At 34.1% G+C, this 26,868-nt stretch overlaps 1 protein-coding gene across 13 annotated transcripts in view; it reads left to right on the top strand.

Annotated features, from left to right (window-relative positions):
- ZNF644 (zinc finger protein 644) overlaps positions 1-16,285 on the top strand; it is a 105,853-nt gene extending 89,568 nt beyond the window's left edge. For all 13 annotated transcript variants that reach the window (XM_012434248.3, XM_012434256.3, XM_012434249.3 and 10 more), the window contains 2 exons: positions 13,741-13,843; positions 14,931-16,285. In XM_012434248.3, coding sequence (XP_012289671.2) covers positions 13,741-13,843; positions 14,931-15,123 — 296 coding nt within the window. In that variant the 3' untranslated portion in view covers positions 15,124-16,285. The remainder of the gene's footprint in view (positions 1-13,740; positions 13,844-14,930) is intronic.
- The last annotated feature ends 10,583 nt before the right edge of the window (positions 16,286-26,868 follow it).

Raw genomic sequence — 26,868 nt, 5'->3', positions numbered from 1 at the left:
GCTTGGTGGCAGGCGCCTGTAATCCCAGCTACTTGGGAGGCTGAGGCAGGAGAATTGCTTGAACCCAGGAGGCAGAGGTTGCAATGAGCCGAGATCACGCCACTGCTTTCTAGCCTGGGCAACAGAGCAAGACTCCATCTCAAAAAAAAAGAGTTTATTCAAGTTATTTTTGACTACAGTAATGGTAGGTTTCTTTTTGAGATTTTGTTCTCTTTAATGTATTATGTGCTCATACAAATTTTTTCTGGTTTTCTATGGAGTGTAATAAGAACGTTATATAGTTTTCATTAAATTTTGAAATTTTATAATGTAGCTTATATTACTTCTGGACTTTTTATTTTACTGATTAGCTTTTTTTTGTGTGCCTAATGTTTTAATTAAATGTCTTTTTATACTGGCAATATTAAGAACATAGTCTATTAAGTTATTAATGAAGTGACTATACATACTGGTTTAGCCTTGTTGTCCCACCTAAGTACTAGTGCCTCTTTTACTCTCATAAATACCCTAGATTGAATTGATAAATTAATCATCCTGATTATTAAAATTGCTAAAGCATTTAAAATTGAGGTAAAGCATATTCTATCAACCTAATCTGCAATCAGGAAAACATATATTTTAAGGTCAAAATAAAAGTGAACTTCAACAGGTAGGGAAGGGGAAATACAGCCATAGTAGAGAGAATGTTGTTAAAGGAAGTAGATCTTTCCAATGAATGCCACAGTTCTTCTCTGTGGTAGATAGTATGTTGTTACCTTTTGAAAAGAAGAACGAATGATGGTGGCATTCAACATTTTAATTGGAATTTTATTTTATATCTTGACCACATATACAAACTTATATTAATACAAACACACAATTCCTTGTTCACTCACCTAAATGCACTTTAATATTTTCTTTTTTTTCTTTTTTGTATTCTTTTTTTGTGAAAATTAATGCTGGTCATGAGCCAGTAAATTCATTTGCTACCCACTAAGAAGTCACTATCATAGATTGAAGACACTGCCCTAAGTGCCTCTTTCTCTTAGGGGTTGGTACTGACTAGAGCCAACAATAGTAATATCTTAGAAGTCATAACTCTGTGGCAGCAGGTGAATTGTACTCATTTTATCCAAATTTTTCTCTGTAGATCAAATGCTGACTTCTGGGACTTAACAGTAATTGGAAATTTCTAGTTACTCATTTAAAATTAATGTAAGAAAAATATTTTTATATATGCACATGTATTTGGGAGGGGCTTCATTATCTTCAGAACATTTTCTTGATATATTTTGGAGGTAAAGCCCGGTTGTTGCTATTCTACAACAGATGACTTATCCATCATAATTATATGACTTTTCTGATGAGGAAAAAAAAATAGTTTAAAAAGTTGGGTCCTAATCAATACCACTAGTACAATATGTTAACATTTATTAAAAAATCAAGTCCGTGTTTTATTTTTTATACCACCTACTTTTAAGTGTAATAGTAGTACGGTCTTTTGCCTGTTTTCAGCTTTAATGATATAATTGGCTGCAGAGGACTGTAACGAGTACTAATGAACATGTAACACAGTGTCAGGTGCTGAATGGGTTTGTAAGCCAACTATAAAAGTCATTCTTATGTTGTGGAAAGTGCTATGGGAGTACTTTCTGATGTGATAGAAAAAATAGTATTGTGAAAGTTTCCCAATGTACATTAAATTACTTGTTCATTCATGTGTGTCTCTGTAGTGTCTTTTAAAACTAATATAGTATTGCATGTTTGAGAAATTGCATACTTTCATGGTAGTTCGTTCAGCCTGAAAGAGTGTAAGTAGAAAATTTTGATCTTATTAAGATTAAACTCCAAAGGAGCGAACCTGCTTCTACTTAAAGTGAACACCTTGATAATTCTTCCAGACTGGGCAGTGGGGGGATATGTGAAAAGTATGAGACATGTCCCTGCTGTCAGAGAACTTAAGGAAGGATTGTTGACAACATACATAAAAGTATCAAAATATGAAAACTGTGCAAGGTAGTATACAGCTAAATGGCATGTTGGCTTTAAGTGTTGTTAATGGGTTTAGGTTATTTTAGTCTAAACCTTCTTTTGAGGGAAGCTGGGAATTAAGTGGGATTTCTTTTTTTTCCGATGCCTCTACTGTTTGTCTCATTGGAACCTGTAAAAAAGAGGAAAAGAAAATAATAAAAATAGTTCATGCTGGTATGTTTCTTGTCATGATTTTTTAAATGCAAGAGAACAAAACTAGCAGTCACACAGAGTTTTTATTCATTCAACAAAAGTTTGAGTTCTTGTACCAAGACTGTACCCATCTCTGAGCCGACAAAGATAACTGCACTCCAGCTGCATAAACATAATCATGACCCAGTGGGAAAAGTACAAATATGCTATTACGGAAAGGTTTATATGGTTTCAGCTGGACCCTGAACTTGAAGGATCCAGTAAAGTTTTAGGAAGAGCAGATGAAGTCTAGAAGAACATTTCAGGCAGAGAAGAACATTAGTGTGGACACAAAGGGATGAAGTTTGGAGTTCAAGTGTCAGGAGATTTAGTTACAGATGTTTGAGAAATTGTAGTGCCAGAAAGGTGGGGTAATGCTTAGAATGCTTGGTAAAAAAAATTGGAAGTCATTAAAGGATTTTTAAAAAATAAGGGGGCTCAGCATGGTGGCTCACACTTGTAATCCCAGCACTTTGGAAGGCTGAGCAGGCAGATCACCTGAGGTCAGGAGTTTGACACCTGAGGTCAGAAGTTTGAGACCAGCCTTGCCACCATGGGGAAACCTTGTCTCTACTAAAAAAAAAAAAAGAAAAATTGTGATTCATGCCTGTAATCCCAGCACTTTGGGAGGATGAGGCAGGTGAATCACCTGAGGTCAGGAGTTCGAGACCAGCCTGACCAACATGGTGAAACCCAATCTCTACTAAATACAAAAAATTAGCCGGGCATGGTGGTGCGCACCTGTAATCCCAGCTACTTGGGAGGCTGAGACAGGAGGATTGCTTGAACCCGGAAGTTGGAGGTTACAGCGAGCCGAGATTGTGCCATTGCACTCCAGCCTGGGCAACAAGAATGAAACTCCTCAGAAAACAAAAACAAAATACAAGTCAGATGCAGTGGTGCACGCCTATAATCCTAGCTACTCAGGAGGCTCCAGCAGGAGAATTGCTTGAACCTGGGAGGCGGAGGCTGCAATGAGCCGAGATTGCACTACTGCACTCCAGCCTGGGAGACAGAGTGAGACTCTATCTCAAAAATAAGTAAATAAATAACAATAGAAGAAAAATAGGCCAGGTGCAATGGCTCACTCCTGTAATCCGAGCGCTTTGTGAGGCCAAGACGGGGTGGATCACCTGAGGTCAGGAGTTTGAGACCAGCCTGGCCAACATAGTGAAACTCCATCTCAACTAAAAAATACAAAAAAATAACCAGGCATGGTGGCCGGCGCCTGTAATCCCAGCTACTCAGGAGGCTGAGGCAGGAGAATCACTTGAACCTGGGAGGTGGAGGTTTCAGTGAGCCAAGATCATGCACTCCAGCCTGGGCGACAGAACAAGACTCTTATCTCCAAAAAAAAAAAAAGAAAAGAAAAATAAGGGAATGGCATGGTCAAACCTATTAAAAAGTTATTTATGAGACAATGAAAAGATGGGTCTTTATATATCTTAGCTATAACTTATTTCTGTAGTACTGTTCTTCATTAAGGGCATATATGTGTATACATGTTCTTCATTAAGGGCATATATGTGTACACATAGTTACATATCATTTATAAATGATTAGCAAGGTAATGAATTATCTGAGTTGAGTAAATTTTCTAGTTAACTGAAGACTAGTCCTTTAACTGTTAATAACTTGATTTTTCCTAACCATTTTGATGGTTAATGTTCTAAAATGTTGTTCTTATTTTTACCTTGAGTAACTTGGATATAATTTAGAGTATTTTGGGTAACTTTTACAAATACTCTACTAATTGTTTTATTATGCCAGCAAGAATTAGGCTATTTTCCCACTATACTAAAAGATGATTGGCTGATTTTTTTCACTAATTCAACAAGCATTTTTTTTTTACCTCTAAGTGTGCTAAGTGTGCAGAGATACATTGGATCTTACAATATTAGAAACACATATATACATAATTGTCATAATACAAGACAAATTGGTAAGTGCCACTGGAGTTTATGTGTAAAGTACTGTGGAAGTTCAGAGAAAGAGGAAGACACTTTGATCTAGACTGGGATCTCACAAGGCTTTTGAAGTTACCATTTGAATGGACCCTGATGTATAGCTAAGTGAAATGGAAATGGAGGTCAGGTGGGGAAGGGAAGTGCTTGAAGGAGGAAGGTGGTACAGTGTGGGAAATTTATTGGAAATACTAGGGAGTATGAGGTAAGGGAATTGAGTTTGGTAGAGTCAGATAGATGACATGGAATGCTAGTCTAAGATGTTGGAATTAACTTTGTAGTGGGGAACTATTTGAATACTTTAAGGAATTTGTATAATGCTTTTGAAATTGCTTTTTAAATAAAGGATTTGGCGGGGAGGAGGGAAAATTGCAAGGTAGATAATTTTAAGAGTCCTGTACCAGGTTAGTGACATTAAGAATGTAAAGGAAGGGTAATAGATGTATGGGTAATATTATGGAAATAAAATAAGTAAGACATGGTAGATTAGTTAGAGGTACAGAATAAAAGGAAAGAGATAGAGATGGCTCAAGGTTTTAAATCTGAATGGGAGGTAGATGGTTATACAAGTACAGTTAACCAATCTGCTACCATACTGTTTGATAAAAGGGCAGGCTTCATTACTTCTCTGTCATTTACTATCAACAATTCATCATCCAGCTATCCACTATAACAAAGTTTCAATCTTAAAAGCAGGAGATCTACAAATTTGGAAGAGAGAGCTTTATTTCTTAAAAAGCTTGAAGCCTACAGGCTTGGAAGTGTATCCTTGGACAGAGACCAAAAGCAAGCCCTTCAGAGGGGGAAGGGTGAGACAGGAAGTTATGTCGAATGGGTTGGCTAAGTATACATACTCAACAGGTTATGGGAGGAGCTATGAATATTCATGAGGGGGTACACACAGGCTTAGTGTGCAAATTCCATGTTACATATATCCCATGTTCACTTTAAGGTGGAGACCTAACATTTAAACATAGTAAAATTAGGGTTTACATGTCAAAAGGTGAAACAGATTCACAGGCACCCTATGCGCAGCCTCCATGGACCAGCCAGAACCATTTTGTGATCTCTTATCAGGAAGGAATGCTGGTCAGTTGTGTCGAAACCACAAAAACAGGGGAGTCTGGCTTCTGAGTTAGGCAATTGGTTGAAATCAGTGGTGGAATGAGTCTTTTGAAAAGGCTGGTTTCTTTTTAACTCTTAGGAAAGAAAATTTAATGGTGGTTAGTGAGAGAGGGGATATAATGAGACATGCTTCACCTTCTGTCCTGTTGTGGCTGGGAAGTCAATTTTTAAGGTTTCTCTGGGGTCCCCTTGGCAAAGAGGGTGTCCATTTGTGACATGGTAAAAGCCCCATACAACTGCATACCTCAACCATACCTCAGCTTTCTATTGAAACTGCTCTCTGTAACCCAAATGTGACAGGCAAGCAGTCCAAACCCATGCCATCTTGGCCCCTGTAACTTGTAATAAGTAATTAAGGACTGTGATTTCCACCCTACCCAGACAGTGTGTAAACAAATGCTTATCTTAACTTTTGTGAACCGCTTAAGTAACATTCAGAATGTCAAAAGTCCCCTGGCCCTCGGAATGTCCGGAGACCCTCACCCTCATCTTCGCCCAGGAATCCACTGGAATCTCCAGAGCCCCTCACCCTCATCTCCACCCAGGAGGTGTTAACAGAATCCACTAGCCCTCAGAACGGCTGAAGCCCCTCACCCCCACCCCCGCTCCTCACCCTCACTCCCCAGGTGGTTTTACGGGTATACAAGGTCTTGACACCCTCCTTTCGGGGCCATGGGTTGGAGAGACACGAGTCCTCCATGGCCGCCGGCAATAAAGACCCTGCAATTTGGCATACTTTTGTCTTGGTGTTGACTTTCTATGCTCAGGCCAGTACAACACATTTAGTCTGTTCTAGAACTTAGAATTTTATTTGTATTTCTCAAAAGCAAATAATAACCACACTTGTTGAATCAGTAGGTTTGTTTTTAGGAGACTATAGCCTAAGAGTACACCATCGTAGCATAAAATACTGAAATTTTATGATGCTTGTTTTTTTGCTGCTCATTGGTTGTAAAAGGAGGATGATCTGTTTTGACTGACATCTTGTTTTTCATGCAAGCCTTATCTAGTTTCCTAGCATTGCTATTGGTTTTGTTATTTACTAATTTTCTGGGTTTTGCTTTATTATTTTAAGATTTATTTGGGCTTTTTAAACGTATCTAATTCTATCCTCAGTTATAATGTTTGTGTTTGCTGTGAGTTTTATTCTGTAGGCCTTAAATAATGAGATTCAGAAAATATCATTAGGTATAGAATTTATTCAAGCCCAGAGCTTGAGGATGGCCACCTGGAAACATAGGTTCAAGTTGGCCCTAGATACACAGTCTGATTAGCAGCAGTTACAAGTGAGTTTTTAAGGAAAAAAGAAGCTGTTTCTAAGTTTACTTAACAAGAATTTACATTAAAATAACATAAGCTATCGATTGGTTATACATTGTTCTTTGTATCACAAATTTCAGGAACATGAAAATAATGGGTAAGGGATCAGGTCAGGAACATAATGCCTTTAAACAATTGCTCCCCAGCCCCCCATGCGTGCCCGCCCACCCCATGGGGGCATGGGAGTTACGTGACTAAAGTCCCCTACTCCAGTCTTTCTGGGCCTGGTAAATCTTGCATATTGTACATAGCTGGCTACTCTGCACTGTTTTCCTTTTCTCAATTCTAACATGAATTTCTTGAATGCTGTTTGTAATCTGAATTTTTAAGATAGAACTAGCCCTTACAATAGCAAGGCATGTGGTTGGCCAGAGCTAAATTTCAGGTAATGTTTTAATTGACTGTGTGGAAATAATAAAATAACACCCAGACTTTCTCTCTTGGAGGTTAGGGTAAAAGGATGGCTTATTGGTAGTTTCTCACTTATTGCAGAAGTAGAAAAGTAGAATTTACTTTTTTTTTTTTTTTTTTGGTTTTCCTAGAGTTTGAAGAATAAGGTTAATTCTTGTTATTCAAGGTTTACATATTTAATTGTAGCTTAGCTAAAAGTTGGCTGGAACAGAAAATACCTGATCAATACCATGTTTGGTTATAGTTTGAATTTTGGGCAGAATGTGTGAAGCTCTTCAAAACTATAGAAAGCCAAATCAGATCCATTGCGACCATGGATTTGTGACATTCAATTTACTAATATATTGTGAATCCTATCTAGTTTAAGTTATATGATTATATTGAAGATAATTTAAAAGAAATTTTCAAGTTAGGTGGTTTTCTTACTTAAATAATTTTATGATCAATAACAATTTAATTATTGTTACTACGTCTGAAATGATATTTCAGAAATACAGAGATTTTAAGGGCAAAGACTGATTATTTTGTTTATATTTCTAAACAAAAGTGACTTAAAGCAGATTGTCATTATGTACTTTAATGTTTATTCTAATTTCAGATGTTTCTTAGTCTTAGAAAAGTGGTTGATGTTAACTAATGCTTATTTTGCTTAATAAAACAGCATATAAGTCCAACTTACTTAAAAAGAAAATTTCAAATGTAGTTTTTCTTACCTGTTGCCACAAAGAAGTAATACATTTGCTATCCTATCAGCTCTTAACTGACCTGTAAGCCACTTGTAGCTGTGATATTGTTAGCTTTTTTAGCTTTGGGCAAGCTGGTAAAACCTCTAATTTCTGTTTATAAAAATGTGTGATGAGGTATCATATTTACGTCTATCATTTTCCCTTTACATCTAGAGAATACTTGCTGAACATATCATTTAGTAATTATCCCCTCTACTTTGAAATAGTGGGGGCTTCTACAAATTGTACCTTTTCTTTAACTGAATCCATTCAAGTTTAAATAAAAGGTGACTTTCACTTCCTTTAACTCTTTCTCTGAACTATAAGGCTATTGACTGTCCTTAGTATAACCTCCTACTTTGTAGTACAAACTCAAGCAACCAGTCTTTGGGGACTAATAATTGTTAAATCACAAACCTAATTATTAAAGCAAAGGACATCGTTTTCCAGGTATTTTGCATTTCATCCTCTTCCAAGTAAATTATTAAAATATGCAGGATCTAGTTAACTTTGCCACTGATTGCTGTGTGATTGAGTTACTTACCCTTTTTTCAGTCTTTGGGAGTGGAAACTAAAAATTAAAGTTATTTAGGGTACTAAAAAATTATCCAATTTTAAAGTGAAAATATCAAGGGAAAATGATGATGAAAATAAATACTTTTGAGGTTACTAAATGTATCTCTATACTTAATTGCTGATTGTAAGGGCAACATTGCTTTTTGTAATTTAAACTACTCATCTTGGGAATAATGATTGGTTTGAATATGGTGGTATAGCTAGGAGCAAAGAACTGATGTTGGTAGGAGTAGGGGAGTTGTTTTCAATTTTAATACTGTGTAGAGATTGGGGATTTAACAATTTTTCTCTTAATAGGTTTTTTTTTAATGGGCCAAGGGATTGAGGGGTGTAACTGAATGCAGCCTTTCTCATTTATGATAGCAGGTACTCAGGTACCAGGACTGCTATTTGCAGGGTCCAGTGCAAAATGAGTGTGTGGTAGCCCTTGTTCAAAAATTAATAATTTCAAGGCTGTCATAGTAGAGCATTAAACCGAGTGTGGGGTTCCCCCTATGTGACTGCACAGGTTGGATACCCATGAAGTTGGTCTCCTAGGCACTTTGTACAGAAACAAAGATATAAGCTGAAGAAATGAAACTCCGGCTTCTCAACAAATGGCTTTCTCTACTCCATTCCTGTTTTCAACAAGCTAACATATTTTGTTAAAAAAATCAAAAAACACTAATTCTTTTTCAGTTGAGGCTGAAGGAAAAAAAATGGTATTTACAGTCTTTTTATGTGCTTGGGGCTTATGAACCTTCAAGGATTAGTGACAACAATTCGAATTGAGTTTATTACTAACACAGGAACAGAAAACCAATACTGAATGTTCTAACTTACAAGTGGGAACGAAGCAAGGAGAACACATGGAAACAAAGAAGGGAGCCATGGACACAAAGAAGGGAGCAACAGACGCTGGGGCCTACCTTGAGGGTGGAGGGTAGGAGGAGGGAGATAGTACAAAAACTACCTATCAGGTACTATGCTTATTACCTGGGTGATGAAATAGTCTGTATACTAACCCCCGTGACATACAATTTACCTATATAACAAACCTGCGCATGTACCCTTGAACCTAAAATAAAGATTTAAAAAAAGAACTGAGTTTATTTTTCTGTCTTACACTTGTGTACCCCTTGGCACATGTGCATCCTCTTCTCACCTCACCACTGCCACCATGACCTCCAGCATCAGCTTTTGAAGGTGGTGGAATGATGCTTTACCTGTTTGTGTCATATTTATTCATACTGTAGTCCTGAATGAGCTCGTAGCTAATATTGTCCACCAAGCTTAGACCAACTACTTAGAGAAGAAATTTTATATGCCTCTTACTTTGGGTATAGATAACCCAGCTGTTTCACTTTGTCCTAGAGACACCAGCAACCAATTAGAAAAGAAACAGATGAAACAAGGCTTTTAAGTAATTGGACAGGGGAGAATGATTACAAATAAAAATATTTTGGTGGCGAATGTTAATTTAGTCATGGTGTGCTCTATCACAGAAGTTCCAGCTGTTTTTATGAAATAGATTCTCATTCTCGGGTCATTTATGTAGTGAAAATAAAATGAAACTCATTGAAGCAGTTATTGTATATATGGGCAGAAAGGTGGAAAAGAGAAAAGATTTTATTTAATAATGTCAAAGTCAAAAGTAAATTCTTAATCTTCTTTGTATAAAACTAATGGCTCAGAAAACAGACTTGAATTTTATGTGTTGTATTATTTATTTGCTTTGCACCAATCTGGTTTTGTGTTTTGGCGTGGTGTTGTCATAATCATTGGTCGTCGTATTGATAGCATAGCAGTATGGTGTTCTTTTTGAAGACTGAAGTTTATTGTGTTTTCTCTTTCATATTTGTATTTGACCAAGACAGATATCTTACTGAAAGGTATATTCTGATTTTTTTCTCATTTGACCTTACAGCTCAATTTATTCTCCTCACAAGTAAAATATTCTCAGTAGCAATTTAGATCTTTTATAAATCAGGTAACTTGAAAGATTTTTGACAGTCTTTTGTTTGAAATTAATCACTTAAACAGTTTCTGCCCACTGAATAGTAATCTTAGGACGGTTTGGATGACTGAATTTGTTTCTTTCTAAAGAAGCTTATACTAGAGAAGGAAGTTAATACTTTTTAAATTTTTAAAAATGTGTTTAAAGTATATAAGCAATGTTAGATTTAAAATACTTTGGAAAGAGAAAAGGATGTGTGAGGTTTTTGTTTTTAGCTTCTTGAGAGTTTTTTGGTCACTGGCAAGTGCAAATGAAATCCTGTTACAAAAAAAGGCTTTGTGTAACAAAGTTATTTATTTGGCAGATTATTCATATAAACAACTTTGTTAAAGCTTTGGCTGTTAATGATATTGATTAGCTGCATTATACTAAAACTGAATGTGTTAGTGATATGTATTTAATGTTGTAGCAGCTCCTGGTACAGTCCAGAGCAAAGCTGCTTTTCCCTCTAGATATAATAAAATCTCTTAAGTGAGAATATTGGTATAACAGACATGTTTGTACCTCATCCTTTTCATTCACTGAAGTTTTCTGTGTAAATTATCTTTTTATGTAGAGGATGCTATATAGATGTCTCCTTATTGTGTAGCATTAATATGTTAAATCAGTTTTAAACAGATTTTCCCAAAGGTATGGGCAATATCACAGGAGTGGAGTTGGATGTTGGCATTACAAAAAACTATTGTTCATGTTTCACCTGCTCAAAAAGAACATTTCAGGAGATAAGAAATTTAGAATTGATGATGAAGATATAAAAACATTGAGGCATTTAGATTTCAATTGTCAAAGATCCCAGATTTTTAATGTTTTAAATTATGGATAAGTTTGTAGGGATTCTCAGTGCATGAGATTCTGTAACCTTAACTTGGAGCCCTGGGTTCTAGAGATGACCAATCAGTCATATGTGGCAGAGTTGTTCTGCTTTCCAAGGTCGTAATACCTTTACATACTCATTGCTACAAAAACGATGGCATTCTCATTTCAAATTTAGATCTGCTCATTCATAAAACAGCTGAAACTTAAGAGTTTCTACAGTCCACAAAGCATCAAAAGCCATAAAATAATTTTTTTCTTATTAAAAAAATGCCAAAAATATTTCTGTATTTCAGAATAAATATGCCCAGTCCCATTTTTAAAATACCACAATATGTAAATTTAACTTTAAATGCTTTGTAACTGATAAAATGTTCTTTTGCATATTTCCCTACCGTCTTCTGCCCTGCTTCCTCAATTTACTTTACACCCCTAACATTAACATTCTGTGAACAAATTTTTTAAGGATTGTTATAATGTATTCTATTTGTATCCTAGCGTAATTTATTTGCATTTTAAAAGGAGTTTGAATACAGTGTGGCAATTTTGACAACCAGCAAGCTCATCAAAGTAAGATTCTACCTGTAATCTTATGATACACCAAATGCTTGCTCTGTTCTACCTAACACAGACAAGGATCCATCTTTACAGATGGAAAGAATAGCTGACATCTAGTAGCACTTACTCTTTGAGTTCCCTGAACTCTACTTCCAGTATATGAATCACTCATAACCCACTTAAATTCAGATTGCTCACCAAAGTGACTAGGAAAAAGGTTTTTCTTACTGGTTACAAAGTATATGATATTTCATTCTTGTAGCTGTTGTGAATAACCTGGTTTCTGTACATAAGCTGGACTGGTCAGTGATTTATATCTAGGATAATGAAGTACGTGTGACTGCAGCAACATATTTAAACAAATGATGCACAATGTTGTACAGGAACATTACCTGTATTAAATAGGAGTAAAACATTTTCATTCATAGGCTGTCTAAATATCAATGGTTAAATTACTGGGTTTTGCTTTATTTTTCTTCCGGAAGTATTTGTTGAGTTCCTACTATATGCCAGGCTCTTGACTGAGATAACTAATGAGATCCTTATAAGATTTTTCTATTCCAGAGTTTGGTTGTTTAATTTTGAATTACCCATTCTTTAATACCTAACTTGACTTCTAGTAGTTCTTTACTTATTAGACTCTTCTTCTGAGGATAAACAGAAAAAGACTATGTGTCCTAGATTTGACTTTTGAATAGGCAGATGACAAGGAGCTAAAACCAGTGGCTTCGGTGAGATTTAGGTTTCTTGTGGTTTTGAATTTTCTATATGAAATTTCTGTTAGCATTGCCATTTGACTGCTGTAAGGAACTATGTTTATTGGTTTTGTAATAGTAGCATCTATTCTTTGGAATTTGGACTTTGAACAATTCATTTCACAGAGTCATTGAATAGCCAATTCCTTCTCTCTTACTTAGAATTTTTCCAGGGAATTTTTCACATGGCAGGATAATGGAAGAAAAGCCATTTGGGTAACTCTTCTGTTACATTTGTATCCCTCCCACCTTGAATCCCTACAGATAAATTCTTACCCTCTCTTCCTGCTAATTAACCAGCAGCACCCTGGATTGCTATCATCCCTTTGTCCAAAGAAATGGTGTAGCTGTATTCAAAAACCTATAAAATGTTGTGTGCTATTTCTACCTATAAAAAAATCTTTTTTCCTTTATTAAATCAGATTGTTTTAGAATAAATAAAGGAAAAGTCAAGTAATGGAAAATTTTTAAGAAAAATTAACATCAAATTTTGGTCTCTTTATATAATTTTTTTTTACTTTTTCAAATCACATTTTAAAATAAGCTATTGGAGAAATGTAAAATGAAAAATATGTAAATAATAGTTAGCATTAAACATAGATCCAATTGTAAACTTATGTGAGATAATATGGATTTATATTTATTTTGTAGTAAATAAAACTTATATGATTGCATGATTGATTATTGTATGCAATACAAGTTAAGTTCAAAAATGAAAGTTGAGGTTTTTTTGTCCTTTCAAATGTAGGGCCAGCATACAATTTTAAGAGCTATTTATAGAATTCTTGGTGAATCACTGTGAAAGTTGATTTTTCATTGAGCTCTTAGTTACATTGTCCATGTTCCCTTCTAAGTTTTCCGAGTATATGAGACCTACTTAATGGAGCAGTAATGAAATGCAAACTTAATTTAATGATCTCAAATAAAAGGTTCTATTTTTCTGGCAATAAGATTTAACCAGATGTTAAAATTATGTATGATTATGAGAGTAAAGATTACCATTATTTAATAATTGGCCAATTTAGTAGTTTCAAGTTACTTAGTTACATTTTCTCAGTTCTAGTTTGGTGTGGTAAAACATTGTTTGAAAAGTCAGTACAGGAAGAATAGATGCAGATAATATTACTGCTATTACAGAATCAGCAAGTCGAGTGCATGCTTCAGGGAATAGGGAAATGAATGCAGACTTTTTCTAACTGATTTACATGGTCTGTCAGACCTTTCTAGAAAAATATGTGTGTGTGTATATTTTGAAATATATAAGGAATGTTAAGTTTTTCTCTCCCCTTTTTTAGCCTTAGATTGTAAGCAAAAGAAATCAAGGTCAAGATCTGGAAGCAAGAAGAAAATGCTAACATTACCTCATGGTGCTGACGAGGTTTACATTCTCCGATGCAGGTATATGCCTATATTGCCAAATCTGATCAGTTTCTTCATATTTTGCTTGAGACATATTAGCTATTTCATTTGAGATTTTTAATTTGTAGCAGAGTATGCATTCTCAACAACCAAGTTATAAATGAACTTCTGGAGATAGGCTTAAAATCTTAATTCCGCTCACAGTATCCTGTACTTGAACAACTAGTAAGTCAGGTTTTTTACATTAGCCAATAGTGATGTAAATCTATTATACTGTGACTTATAAAAGCACCTTTTGGGCCAGGCATGGTGGCTCATGCCGTAATCCCAGCACTTTGGGTGGCCAAGATGCATGGATCACTTGAGACCAGGAGTTCAAGACCAGCCTGGCCAACATGGCGAAACCTCATCTCTACTAAAAAAACAAAAATTAGCCACGCGTTGTGGCAGGCGCCTGAAATCCCAGCTACTCAGGAGGCAGAGGCAGGAGAATCACTTGAGCCCGGGAGGCAGAGGTTGCAGTGAGTCGAGATCGTGCCACTGCATTCTGGCCTGAGTGACAGAGCAATGCTCTGTCTCAAAAAAAAAAAAAAAAAAATGAAAAAGTAGCTCTTTATATGTTTCATTTACTTGGTTTGTATGGTTTAATTTTATTTGGTTTGAATTTTTGCTTTCTTGAGTTCTCACTTATTGGGAACACATTTTCTCTTCCCTCATGCTCACGCCTTCTTCATACTCACACTCACACACAACACACATGAACCAACATAGACACAATGCAATTTAAAGAATGATAAATTGGGGAAGGGTCTTTTCTAAAGAACGGCACATTTTAGAGTAATTGTTATTTCAAGTGAATTAAGATGTGTGGGTGTTAAGACTGTTAATTTTACCCTAATAATAATGTTCCTACCTATACAAAGATTACTGGAGTTTATTGTAGCTGTTAATAAACATATGAATTGGGAGTTTTGATGTTTTATTAAATCATTTGACTTTAGAAACTTTATCACGTGCTATCTTTAAAATACAGTGAAAGTTTATTCCTTATGTTTATGGATTTTATGTGAATTGGTTTTAAAGAAAGAGAATTGGTCATGTTAAGAGAATTGTTATATTTCTATAGGTTTTGTGGCCTAGTCTTTCGAGGACCCTTGTCTGTTCAGGAAGACTGGATTAAGCACTTACAACGACATATTGTAAACGCTAATCTTCCAAGGACTGGAGCTGGCATGGTGGAAGTCACGTCACTACTTAAAAAGCCTGCCTCCATTACAGAAACTTCATTTTCTCTACTAATGGCTGAAGCAGCTTCATAGAACCAGGAAACCTTTTAAATAGCAAATTTGAATTGGATGTAAATTTGACATTCTTTTTTTTTTAAAGCCACGTTAAATTATCTGTTTATAAATACTAAAGCAGAAAAATGGGGGAAAGTGAATTACAGTGACATCAGAGCAAATCCAATACTTAAAACAGTAAGTAGTCTATATTTTATATGGGGTGGAAGATCTGTTTTTAAGGTTTACGATGTTTTGTTGGTTAACTGTGTTCACTCAACGAAAGAGCAGTACATGTAAGCAGCCATTAATAAACTGTTGCACATGGATACTTAGAGACAAACTTATTGGAAAATTATGTTTTTTTGCAGTGTTACCAGATCAAGGCTCTGTTTATTCCCCACAAGACTTGCATAGAAAAATAAGATATTATATTTTGTTTGTATGTATTTAGTGTTTTGTATAATACCAAGAACTGATGACTAAATTTACTCAAATTAGGGCATTAAATATCATGTACTTCATAGTTTGAGACTGTTCACTCAAATAGGGCAGAGTACTATTCTATCTAGATGTGTAAGTGTTTTTTTTTAAATCACACAGAACGGTTTTTTTATACTAAAAAGTGGAGGGAGATTTGTTTAAACAAGTATTTCTAAAAGAAATATGTATATAGTTCTGGAAATTATTTGTGGTAAGGAAATATTCTTTACTCCAGTTGCATTTCTCAGACAATAAAGTGGTGCATCCATGCTACCTCCTACTTTGTCAACAAAGATGCTATTTACCCTTTACATTTTTGTATCATAATAGATTTAAAAAATCTAATGTTCTTTATTGCAAGACATTCTTTTGTTAACAGATTTGTTTCTTTTTAATGTTTTACCTAAAATTTGACATGCTTACAGGACAGGTTTGCCTCTTACTTTATTTAACATTGTAGAAATGTAATTAATAAACAATGCTCACTACACAGTTTAGAATAGACGTTCTCATTTATATTATCTTCCAAATTTGATCAGTTAGCAAAACTTAATACACCAATTAAAATATTTCTACATATGATGAGAATGTTTACAATTTAAATTTTAGAACTTGTTTTGGATGTGATTATATGTACAAAAATCGTGTAACACTATGCTCATGCTAAGAACCGACATAACAGAATTACTGAAATAAATGTGCTGTGAGGAATGGAAAATACGGTGCAGGTGTCTTGGTCATGATAAATTGTGATTCTTTTTAGAATTTTTTTCCAAAAACAAATTAGTTCTTTTAATCTGAAATCAGATTCCTTTACAAACAACAGTTTTTGTATGCAAGCACCATTTTATTTCATGTAGTATGGCTAATACTGTAGTTGAACCAAGGATATGCATTGATTCTTTGCTTCATATGTAAATAAAGCTAAAAACAGTTAAAATAAGGAGTATTTTGGTAGAGTATATACATACCTCACTGCCAGTGAAATTGCTTTCCTATGGTATATCTCCTTACCAGAAAAATCTCTAAATAAAAAAAGGTTTAAAGAAAATTAAAATGTGAAACATTTCTTATTTTTATCATTAGTAGAAATAATTCACTTCAGGTTGTGTTTCATTGGATTTAAATTGTTGATACTTACCAGGTGACTTGTCAATATAATGTATGTGAGAAAAATCATTTTCCCCCTTTCATGATTAATCAAACCTCTAAATTCAGATCCATCTTATATGCAAAATTAAAAGGTTGGACTAGATGGATCATTCCCAACCAAGGGTCTCCTGATCCTTAGGTTAATAGATAAGGGAAAAGTACTTACAAGTTATTTTCAGTTTTACAAAAGGCGTGATAAAAACTTTGTATTTGTCTATAGTGACAAAACTAACTAAGATACCACATTTCTTTCCTTTGACTGAAAATACACCAAGTGTGTATATATTGGTTATCTCTTATTAAGCAAGTTTCATTGATAGTTATATATCTTTGAATATATATATTTAAATTGGAAGGCATACTGCATAGGAAGTAGAGTCCAGAAGTAAAAACAAAAAAATCCTAACAGAAGTCTTGGTGGGAAGGCTATATCACTAGAGCCCCTTTTCACTCTAATTCTCTTTTTTTTTTTTTTTAAGACAGAGTTTCACTCTGTCACCTAGGCTGGAGTGTAATGGTGTGATCATGGCTCACTGCAAACTCAACCTCTCAGGACTCAAGTGATCCTCCCACTTCAGCCTCCCAAGTAGCTGGAATTAAAAGCACACGTCATCACTCTCGGCTAGTTTTTGCCATGTTGCCCAGGCTGCACTCTAACTCCTGGGCTCAAGAGATCCTCTCTCCTTAGCCTCCCAAAGTGCTGAGATTACAGGCATGAGCCACCACACCTAGCCCCCTAATTTTTACACGTCTTTGATTTTGTCTTGTCAGGCCAGATATCACCATGTGTGAATACAGGTAGAAGAATTAGTTTGACTACAGTTTTGGAATCAAAACTACATTCAATTTTTAAATATGTTGAATTATATTTAAATAACTATTTCTCCTTCTAAATATATAAAGAATTTAGTCATCAGAATAGAATATTTCACATCAGAAACAGTAGACCAGAGTGACTCCTGAAATGTAAATGAAGCAAAGAGCATTTTTGATAGTAAAGATATTTAGATTACAAATTTTAAAGAATTCTTTAGGAAGCATTCAGAATTCATCTTTTATTTGGCAACTAGAAAGTTAATATATTTTCATTTGGTTCCCACTAGAAGAAAAGTATAAAATATTATCTCAGATTACATGATAAGATTTTCATGTCAGCATATGGCCTGATTATCATTCAGTATTGACTAATTTTCTTTTAATTCTTTTACCATTGACTGAGATATGAGAGCTTCTAATGCTAAATTAGGGCTTTAAAAAAAAATCCAGTCGGAAGTGTTGATTTATTTAATGGCTTTAAGACAAAAATGTTAACTTCTATATATTATTTTCTACTATACTTCTTTAGAATATATTAGAACTGTGGCATGACTCATATCTGTATTTTAGATTTCACTTGTATTTAATTATGGGTTGGGGAGATAATGGCTTTTCAGTAGTAATTTACTAGACTTTTTTAAAGAACGTGCACAACTTCTCAAGGACTGTCCAATTAGAACACAGAGGGGTTTTTCCTCACTAAGGCAATAGGGGGGTAGGCACATTAGCTCACACCTGTAATCCCAGCACTTTTGGAGGCTGAGATAGGTTCACTTGAGGAGTTTGAGACCAGCTTGGGCAACATAGCAAGACCCCATCTCTATGAAAGAAAAAAAAAAATTTTTTAAGGCATGGTGGTGTGCACCAGTAGTCCCAGCTACTCAGGAGGCTGAGGTGGGAGGATTGCTTGAGCCCAGGAGTTCAAGTTGAACACAGTGAGCTGTAACAATGCCCCTGCCCTCCACAATGGAGAAACAGAGAGAGACCCTGTCTCTTAAAAAAAAAAATTTAATCTATGCCCATTTAAAAAATATTAGAAAACAAAAATTAAAAAGTGGGGAAATCACCTGTGATAGCATCACTCAAAGATACTTACTTTTAAACAGCTTGATTTCTTTCTCTTATCTGTCTTACTGTTTCAATGTAATTATGATCAGAACATATTATAATGTATCTTGTTTTATCATTAATTTTAAATTTGGGTGCTGCATTGTAGTCTAACCTTTAAATACCACATAATTTATGTTAATCCTTGAATATGACAAAAGCCAATCACCGTCTGTGATATTTCAAATGACAGACTAGAATCATTTTTCATTCCCACTGCAGAAGATAGCTATCATATTTGTTTCAACAATGGGAACTTCTTTTCTGATTTTGAGGGCCAGCCATATTCAATTATAGATCTTTCATCAGTAGCCCATACCTTTACTACAGCCTTGGCTTTTCTTATCACAGATTGTTGAATAATACCTTTAATAGTTTAGACAACAACTGTAATAATAAATAAATTTTACAGAATTGATTTCTCATACTGAATGATTCTTAGATTAGGCCAAAAGTCAAGGTGAATAACGAGTTCATATAATCTAATAAATTATTGATTTATTTCTTGTTAAAATTTTAGATTAAAAAAATACATAGAATTCTCCACATTAAAAATTTATCATATACCCCTCTGGTCTTGTTTTTCTGTTTGTAGATTTTTTCTTTAAAAAAAAAAAAAAAGAAGAACTTGCTATGCAGAAATTGACGCTTTATTCTTTTAGCAGTAGATCCATCAGCACTAAATATTCATCTTAAATATACTTAAATTTTTTACAGTTTTCTATTATCCTGTACATTTACTCCTCCATTGTTGCTCATTTTATATTGGCTCCAGGATTGGACATCATAAAGAATGCTTTTGTCGGCCAGCGCGGTGGCTCACACCTGTAATCCCAGCACTTTGGGGGGCTGAGGTGGGTAGGTCACCTGAGGTCAGGAGTTCAAGACCAGCCTGACCAACATGATGAAACCCCTTCTCTACTAAAAATACAAAAATTAACTGGGCATGGTGGTGGCCACCTGTAACCCCAGCTGCTCGGGAGGCTGAGGCAACAGAATCTCTTGAACATGGAAGGAAGAGGTTGCCGTGAGCTGAGATCATGCCATTGCACTCCAGCCTGGGCAACAGAGTGTGACTCAGTCTCAAAACAAAAAAAAATACTTTTGATGATCTTTCTTGCAGTAAATTGTGCACATATAAAATTATTTTCTTAGTAGAGTTAGTAGATGAAGAGTTGAATATTCCTCATACAGTTGAGGCTTTATGTATACATTTCCAAATTATTATTCAGAAAGATTATATAAGTGTATTCTGCTAATTTCAATGTATGAGACTGATATACAGTTTGTCTCATCCTTGCCAGTATATTCTTCTAAACAAAACAAAACTTTGCTTATTTAGTATGTAAAAAGTGGTATTGTGGTCATTTTTAAGTGATAAAAGAAAATATGGGAACTTTTCTTCTTAAAGAAATTACCTTTCTGATTTTAAATTAATATATATAATAATATGCATACAATTATATTTTGCTGGATGATATGTCTAAAATAAGCTCTGATTTCATAATTGGCCACCAGTATAATGGAGAGTTTTAAGTGTCCTTAACCTGTAGTTGTTTTCAAGAGCTCTGTTGTATTGTGTGGTGTGTCTATATGCATTTTTCTGGGAGCTCCATAGCATTTAATTGCTTTGTGACCCCCACCTACCCCTAAAAAAGTAAACAATAACTATTTTGAAAGTAGCATATGTCGCCATACCAACTGTCAAGTGGTTTGTGTTTTTGAGTATAATCCTAGACAAATTTTAATTAAAATTAACCCTCAAAATCTTCTGGCATATAAATTGGTGTTGTGTGGGAATTAAAAAAAAAAAAAACTCTTCTGGCATAGGTTACTTTGTTTGCTTTTATATCATGTGAAAAAGAGATAGCATTAAATGTGAATTGTTTTGTGTCTTCTGAACAAGTTGGTAGAAAAATATTACTTAGAAGTTTGCTCTAAAAAGATGATTTCTTAAGGATATAAACCCAAATAGTTAGTTCTTTCTTAAGTTTTTAAGGTCAAACTCGGGATTTTTTTTTTTTTTTTTTTTTGATGAGTTTAGCAAATTTCAGCAAATATTTAGAAGTAAGGAGTTTTTAGATAATGTGTAGTCACATTTACAACATTAGTAGAATTTTAAAAACATTTAAAACTGCATATCTAAATTCAGTATATTCAGTTTCCATTTAAAGCACCTTTGTTCCCTGATTTAAAACCTTTCAAGTACATAAATATCTTTTACAAATATAACAAATTAGTCTTAATATGTAGAACCGTGGATTATCTTGGTTATTTCAGTGCCTCAGATAACAGTAAGGTTTCTACTTTAAAATCATTAGTACAAGGCCAAGTTGATTACTTATTTGTACATTTTTAGATTGGATTTAGAAGGCTGAACTTAGACTAATAGACTAGATAATTCTTAAATATTATAAATACTCAAAAATTTTAATCTATGAACAAATTGCCCCTTACCAAATTGGCTTTATTGTGAGAAAAAAATACATAAATGTGTTACTCTAATATTTAAAGAAATAACCTTAATTACTCTAAAGATGAGATGTAGAACATTACCAGCACCCCCAATTAAAGTCTCTTCCTTCCGTTACCATTATTCTGACTTTCCTAATAATCATTTGTTTACCATTCTTAATAGTTTGACCTCTTATGAATGTATACAGTCTGCTTTGTCCTGTTTTTGTATTTCATAGAAATGGAATTATACCAAATGTCTTCTTTTGTGACCTGTTGCTTTTGCTTAATACCATCTTTGAAGTTCATCTCTGTTAGTAGCTGTAGTTTATTCATTTTCATTGCTGTATATTATTATATAGATATGCTACATTTCATTATCCATTTTTGTTCTTGATAGACATTTGGGTTTCAGCTTATGGCTTTTAAAAGCTATGGAGCTATGAGCATTTTTATTATGTCTCATGATGAACATCTGCAGATTTCTCTTAAGGTACATGCCAAGGAGTAAAATTTTTTAGTCATACTGATAGAGTTTATGCTTCTTAGATAAGCCACTGTTTTCCAAAAAATGATTGTACATATTTTTACTCCCAGGAGTGTGTCAGAGTTCTTGTTCTTCTATAGCCTCACTAATATAAGTCAGACTTTCAAATTTTTACTCAGCGCATATAAAAGATATTTCATTGTGAACTTAATTTACATTTTCCTGATTACTATGAGGCTGATTATTCTTTCTTATGTTTATTGGCCACCTGTGTTTCCCTTTTGAAAAATGACTTTGCTAATTGCCCATATTTTTCTATTGAGGTGTCTTGTCTTTTTTCCATATTGACTCTTAGGAATTCCACTAATCCATAGGTTATATGTGTTGCAGATACTCTCTTCTTTGTGGCTGTATTTTTCACTTGCTTTATGGTGACTTCTAGTGAACCCTTTGAAATTTCTTAGTCATTTTATGCCACATGTTCTTAGCTTTTGTCTGATGATGCCTTTGTTCAGTTAATTTTTTTTTTTCACTGTTTAGGGTTTATTTGATGTTTTTAGTTAGTGTGGATATTCACTTAATTCTGGGATGTTATTTCTACTGGGTATGGAATTCTATATTGATAGTTATTTTTCCGTCACATATTGAGGCTATTCCATTATTTTCTGCCTTGTTGCAAGTTCAGTTGTTGCTTATCTTAATCTGTTCTGTATTTTCTGACTGATTTTTAGATATTTATCTTTATCTCGAGTTTTTTAAGTTTTACTTTATTATGTCCATGTGGGAATTTTTAGTAGCTGTTGTCAAGTTTGAGATCTCTGTTGGGATTCTGGAAATTTCCTTGCTGTTATCTCTCAGCTGTTTTTTCTGCCCCATTTTCTCTCTCTTGTTCTTTTGGGACTCATTAAATACATGTTAAATCCTTCTCACTGTGCTTTCTAGGTTTTTTAATCTTCTCTGTTTTCTTTCTCTTTGTCTCTCTCTGCTGCATTCTAGTTTCTTCCCCTGATTTTCTCAGTGACTGTTACTTTGGTTATATTGTTATAAAGATCTAGAATTTCCATTGGCTCTTTTTCAGATATACTTTTTATTGTTTTTAGTACTGTAGTTTGGCTTTTATTTCATTGAATATGGCTCACATAGTTATTTTCATATTCTGTATTTGATAGTTCTGGGTATCTAAGATAATCGTGGGTCAGATTCTGTTAGTAGTTGCTTTTTTCTTCTTGTTCATAGCATCTTGTTTTCTTATATACCCGTATGTTTGACTATATGGTGGACATTGTATTTGAAAACTATTATAGAACTATTTTCAAGCCTAGGACAGTATCTTCTCCCATAGGATTTTCATTTACTTCTGCCAGGTGTCTGGGGTGCTACGAGTTGAGAACACCTTAATCCAAATTCAGGTCTTGCATTTACCTGACCTAACATTCAGATGACCCAAAGTCAGCTAGCTCATGGGAAGGCTGGTTTTACAACTGGCTCACCTTTTGCTCTATGGGTATAGTTTTGTTCTTCTAGCCCCATGAGATCATTGAAAATGCAATTTAGTTTCATAGCTATCTATTCAGATTAAACATTTCCCATAGGCAGAAATAAAAGGTATCTCTACTGGATGGCCTCACTGGGTTTCTTGTCTTCTTTAAGATTTTTTTTTTTTTTCTGTGAACTCTGCAGAGAAGTATCTTTTGGATTTTTGACTCAGTAATCCTTCACTGTCATGTTAGTTCTTTGATGCCTGTATGACGTTTTTGTTTTTATTAATCTAACATTTTAATAAATCATTATAAATTTTCTGAGATTGGGGATTTTGTATATTTTGTTCACTTCTATTATCCTAGACAAGTACTGGTATATAGCATGCATCCAGTCAAATATTTCCAAATGATTAAGTGAATAATCTTTTTTTTATTTTGAGAGACTGAGTCTTGCTCTGTTATCACCCAGGATGGAGTGCAGTGGCATGATTTCGGGTCACTGCAACCTCCTGGGTTCAAGTGATTCTTGTGACATAGCCTCCCAAGTAGCTGGGATTACAGGCACCCACCAACATGCCCAGCTAATTTTTGCATTTTTAGTAGATACAGGGTTTCACCATGTTGGCCAGGCTGGTCTCGAACTCCTGACCTCAAGTGATCCGCCTGCCTTGGCCTCCCAAAGTGCTGGAATTACAGACATGAGCCACCACGCCCAGCCTGTGAATGAGCTATTTTAAAGCATTGCATTTTTCTCTTCCACATATATTTTAGAATTCATTTGTCAAAATTTGGAACATCCTGAGATTGGGCTTAGAACTACACTACAATTTATGGAAAATGGGAAAATACAAGTCTTCCCTTTTAGGAACATGATATATTTTTCCATTTATCTTTGTCTTTTATGTCCTATGGGAAAGTCCTATAGTTTTCTTTATAGAGAATTGCACATTTCTTTTAAAATTTATTTTTATGTGTCTTAGTTTTTGTTGCTAGTGACAGTGGGACTTCATATCTGAACTTTCTAATTCAATATTGATACATAGGAGTTCATTCTGTGTATGTCAATTTTATTCATAGTCTCATCATGCTGAATTCATATTCTAATATTTTTTCAGTCAGTTCTCTTGAAATTTCTAAGTAGCCAATCTCAAAATTATGACATTTATCTCTTGCTTTCCAATTTTATTCCTATTATTTTTCTTGTGTTCTTATATTATGATGGATCCCTAGTATAATATTAGTAATATATTAGCAGGCATTTCTCTCTTGCTTCAGATTATAACAGGGATACTGCTGTTATTATTGAATGTAATTTTGCTGAAAGTTTCTTGTAGACAGTTTATTGAGTTGAAAAGAGTTTTATTTGTTGTTGGATAAGAATTTTTGCATGTTTTTGTTTTAAATAAAAAACGAAATATTGGTTTTAGTATTAACTTCTGTTAAGATTGCCATGTGATTTTTTTTTCTTTTTTTGTCTGCTGATACTAATAAAATATATTAATAGGCTTTTAAACGTTGAGTCATCCTTAAATGCTTTTTTCAGTCATGATGTGTTGGTTAATACTATACAATTGATGTGTTTCTGCAAGTCGAGTATCCCTAATCTGAAAATCCAAAATGCTCCAAAATCCTTGAGTCAGTCCTTGAGTGCTGACATAATGCCTCAAATGAAAAATTCCAAACCTGACCTCATGTGACAAGTCACAGTTAAAACAGTCAAAACTTAGTTTCAGTCACAAAATTATTTAAAATACTGTATAAAATTACCTTCAGGCTGTGTATAAGGTGTATATGAAACAAATGTTGTGTTTACACTTGGATCACATGCCCAGTATATTATGTAAATAATAGAAGGGTTATATGTATAAACTAATGATTTTTTTAGGTTTTGAAATATTTGCACAATATTTGCTTATATCTAATATGTGCAAATATTTCAAAGCCTGAAGACATCCAAAATTGGAAACACTTCTGTTCTTAAGCATTTCAGATAAGGGATACTCAATCCATATTTCATTGAGGATTTCTTTTCATATATGTTTATTAGTAATATTGGCCTTTACCTTTCTTCTTTACTTTTCTGGAATCTAAGTTGGGCTAGCCTAAGAAAATGAGTTAGGAAGTTTAAATTTGTCTGTGTTTTAAAAGGGTTTTCATATCATGGGCAATATTGCTTTCTTAAAGATTTGATGATACTCATCGATAAACTCATCTGAGTCTGTTACCTTTTGAGAGATCAATCTTTTGACTGCCTTTACTGTGTCTTCTATAATCATAGGTTGTTAGGGTTTTTTTCTTCTTTTTGAGCCAATTTTGGTTATACTTTCCTAGAAGAGTATCTGTCTATTCTAGATTTTCCAAAATTTTGGAATAACTTCTAGATAATATCCTCTTAAAAGTTATTTAATTTCTGTATCTGTCATTTCCTCATTTACTGATGTTTTCTTCTCTTTTTCTTTAAACTTCTTGAAGGTTTTTTCTGGGGCTTTTGTTTTTAAGTCTTTATAAGAACTTACTCTTGGTATTTTATTTATTAACTCAACTTTTCTACCCTCCAAAACCTAAATTTTATTTCTCGCCTCTCTGGTTTTCTAGTAATTACATGTAAAGCTACATGTTTTTCTGTGCATATCAATTTGATATCCCACAGGTGTAGATATAGTAGAGCTATTGTTATTTACTTTTTACATTATATTTCAACTTTGATTTCCTTTTTACCCAATTTCTACCTTTTGGGAATTTGTTGAAATTTTTTCTGTGGTCTCAGATATATAATTACTTGTTGGTAGTATTTAATGTGTTTGAAAATAATGTATATTATCTGGTTTTTTTGGTATAGAATTTTGTATATGCATGATATATGCTTTATATACATATATTTTAATATATAATTTAGATAATATATATAGTCTGGATTTAAATTATGCTGTTTTAATTATCTATATTTTACTCATATATTTTATTTTTCTTTTTTCTCAGATGGAGTCTCACTCTTGTCACCCAGGCTGGAGTAAGTGCAGTGGCGCCATCTCGGCTCACTGCAACCTCCGTCTCCTGGGTTCAAGCGATTCTCCTGTCTCCCCGTCCTGATTAGCTGGGATTACAGGTGCTTACCACCATGTCCAGCTAATTTTTGTATATTTTAGTTGAGACGGAGTTTTGCCATGTTGGCAAAGGTGGTCTTGAACTCCTAACCTCAGGTGATCTGCCCTCCTTGGCCGTCCAAAGTGCTAGGATTACAGGTGTGAGCCATCGTGTCCAGCCTTCTCATATGTTTTCTACATCTTTTTTCAGATTCTGTGAAAGATAGTTTAGGATCTCAGTGTGATTGTTATTGTATCCATTTCTCCTAAACCTCAGTTTATTTTCAGCTATTGTTTTAAGTACACAGAGGTTTGCTGTTATTTCTGCTTGATAGATTAAGTTTTTCAAATACAAAAAAGAGGGATATCTTTTTCCTTCTTTTCTAATGTCATTTTATTTTAGATGTAGGGCTAGATTTTCTTACTATTTCACCTAAGTTCAGATTAGTAGGTTTTTTTAATTCATGTATTTGTATAGGATATTATAGGACAGAGAGAAATAACTGTTTCCTTAGATAATACATGTAGCATGTAGCTTTCTAGATTTCCTTTAAAAGTTTGTTTTTAATCCATTTGAAAATTACTTTTGCTTTTACAGTATTATATAGGAGTCAATTGCTTATTCCAAAATGGATAGCAACACCACTTATTAAATAGTTTTTCTTTGTCTAACAGAATTGAACAACTTTGTCACATATCAAATTCTTGTGTAACCTAGGAT

The sequence above is a fragment of the Aotus nancymaae genome, unplaced genomic scaffold (genome assembly GCF_030222135.1).
Source record: "Aotus nancymaae isolate 86718 unplaced genomic scaffold, 86718_ANA_hifiasm-v0.15.2.pri h1tg000007l, whole genome shotgun sequence".
Taxonomy (NCBI): domain Eukaryota; kingdom Metazoa; phylum Chordata; class Mammalia; order Primates; family Aotidae; genus Aotus; species Aotus nancymaae.
Note: the sequence above shows the minus strand (reverse complement) of the source record. Positions and strands in the feature narration are given on the sequence as shown.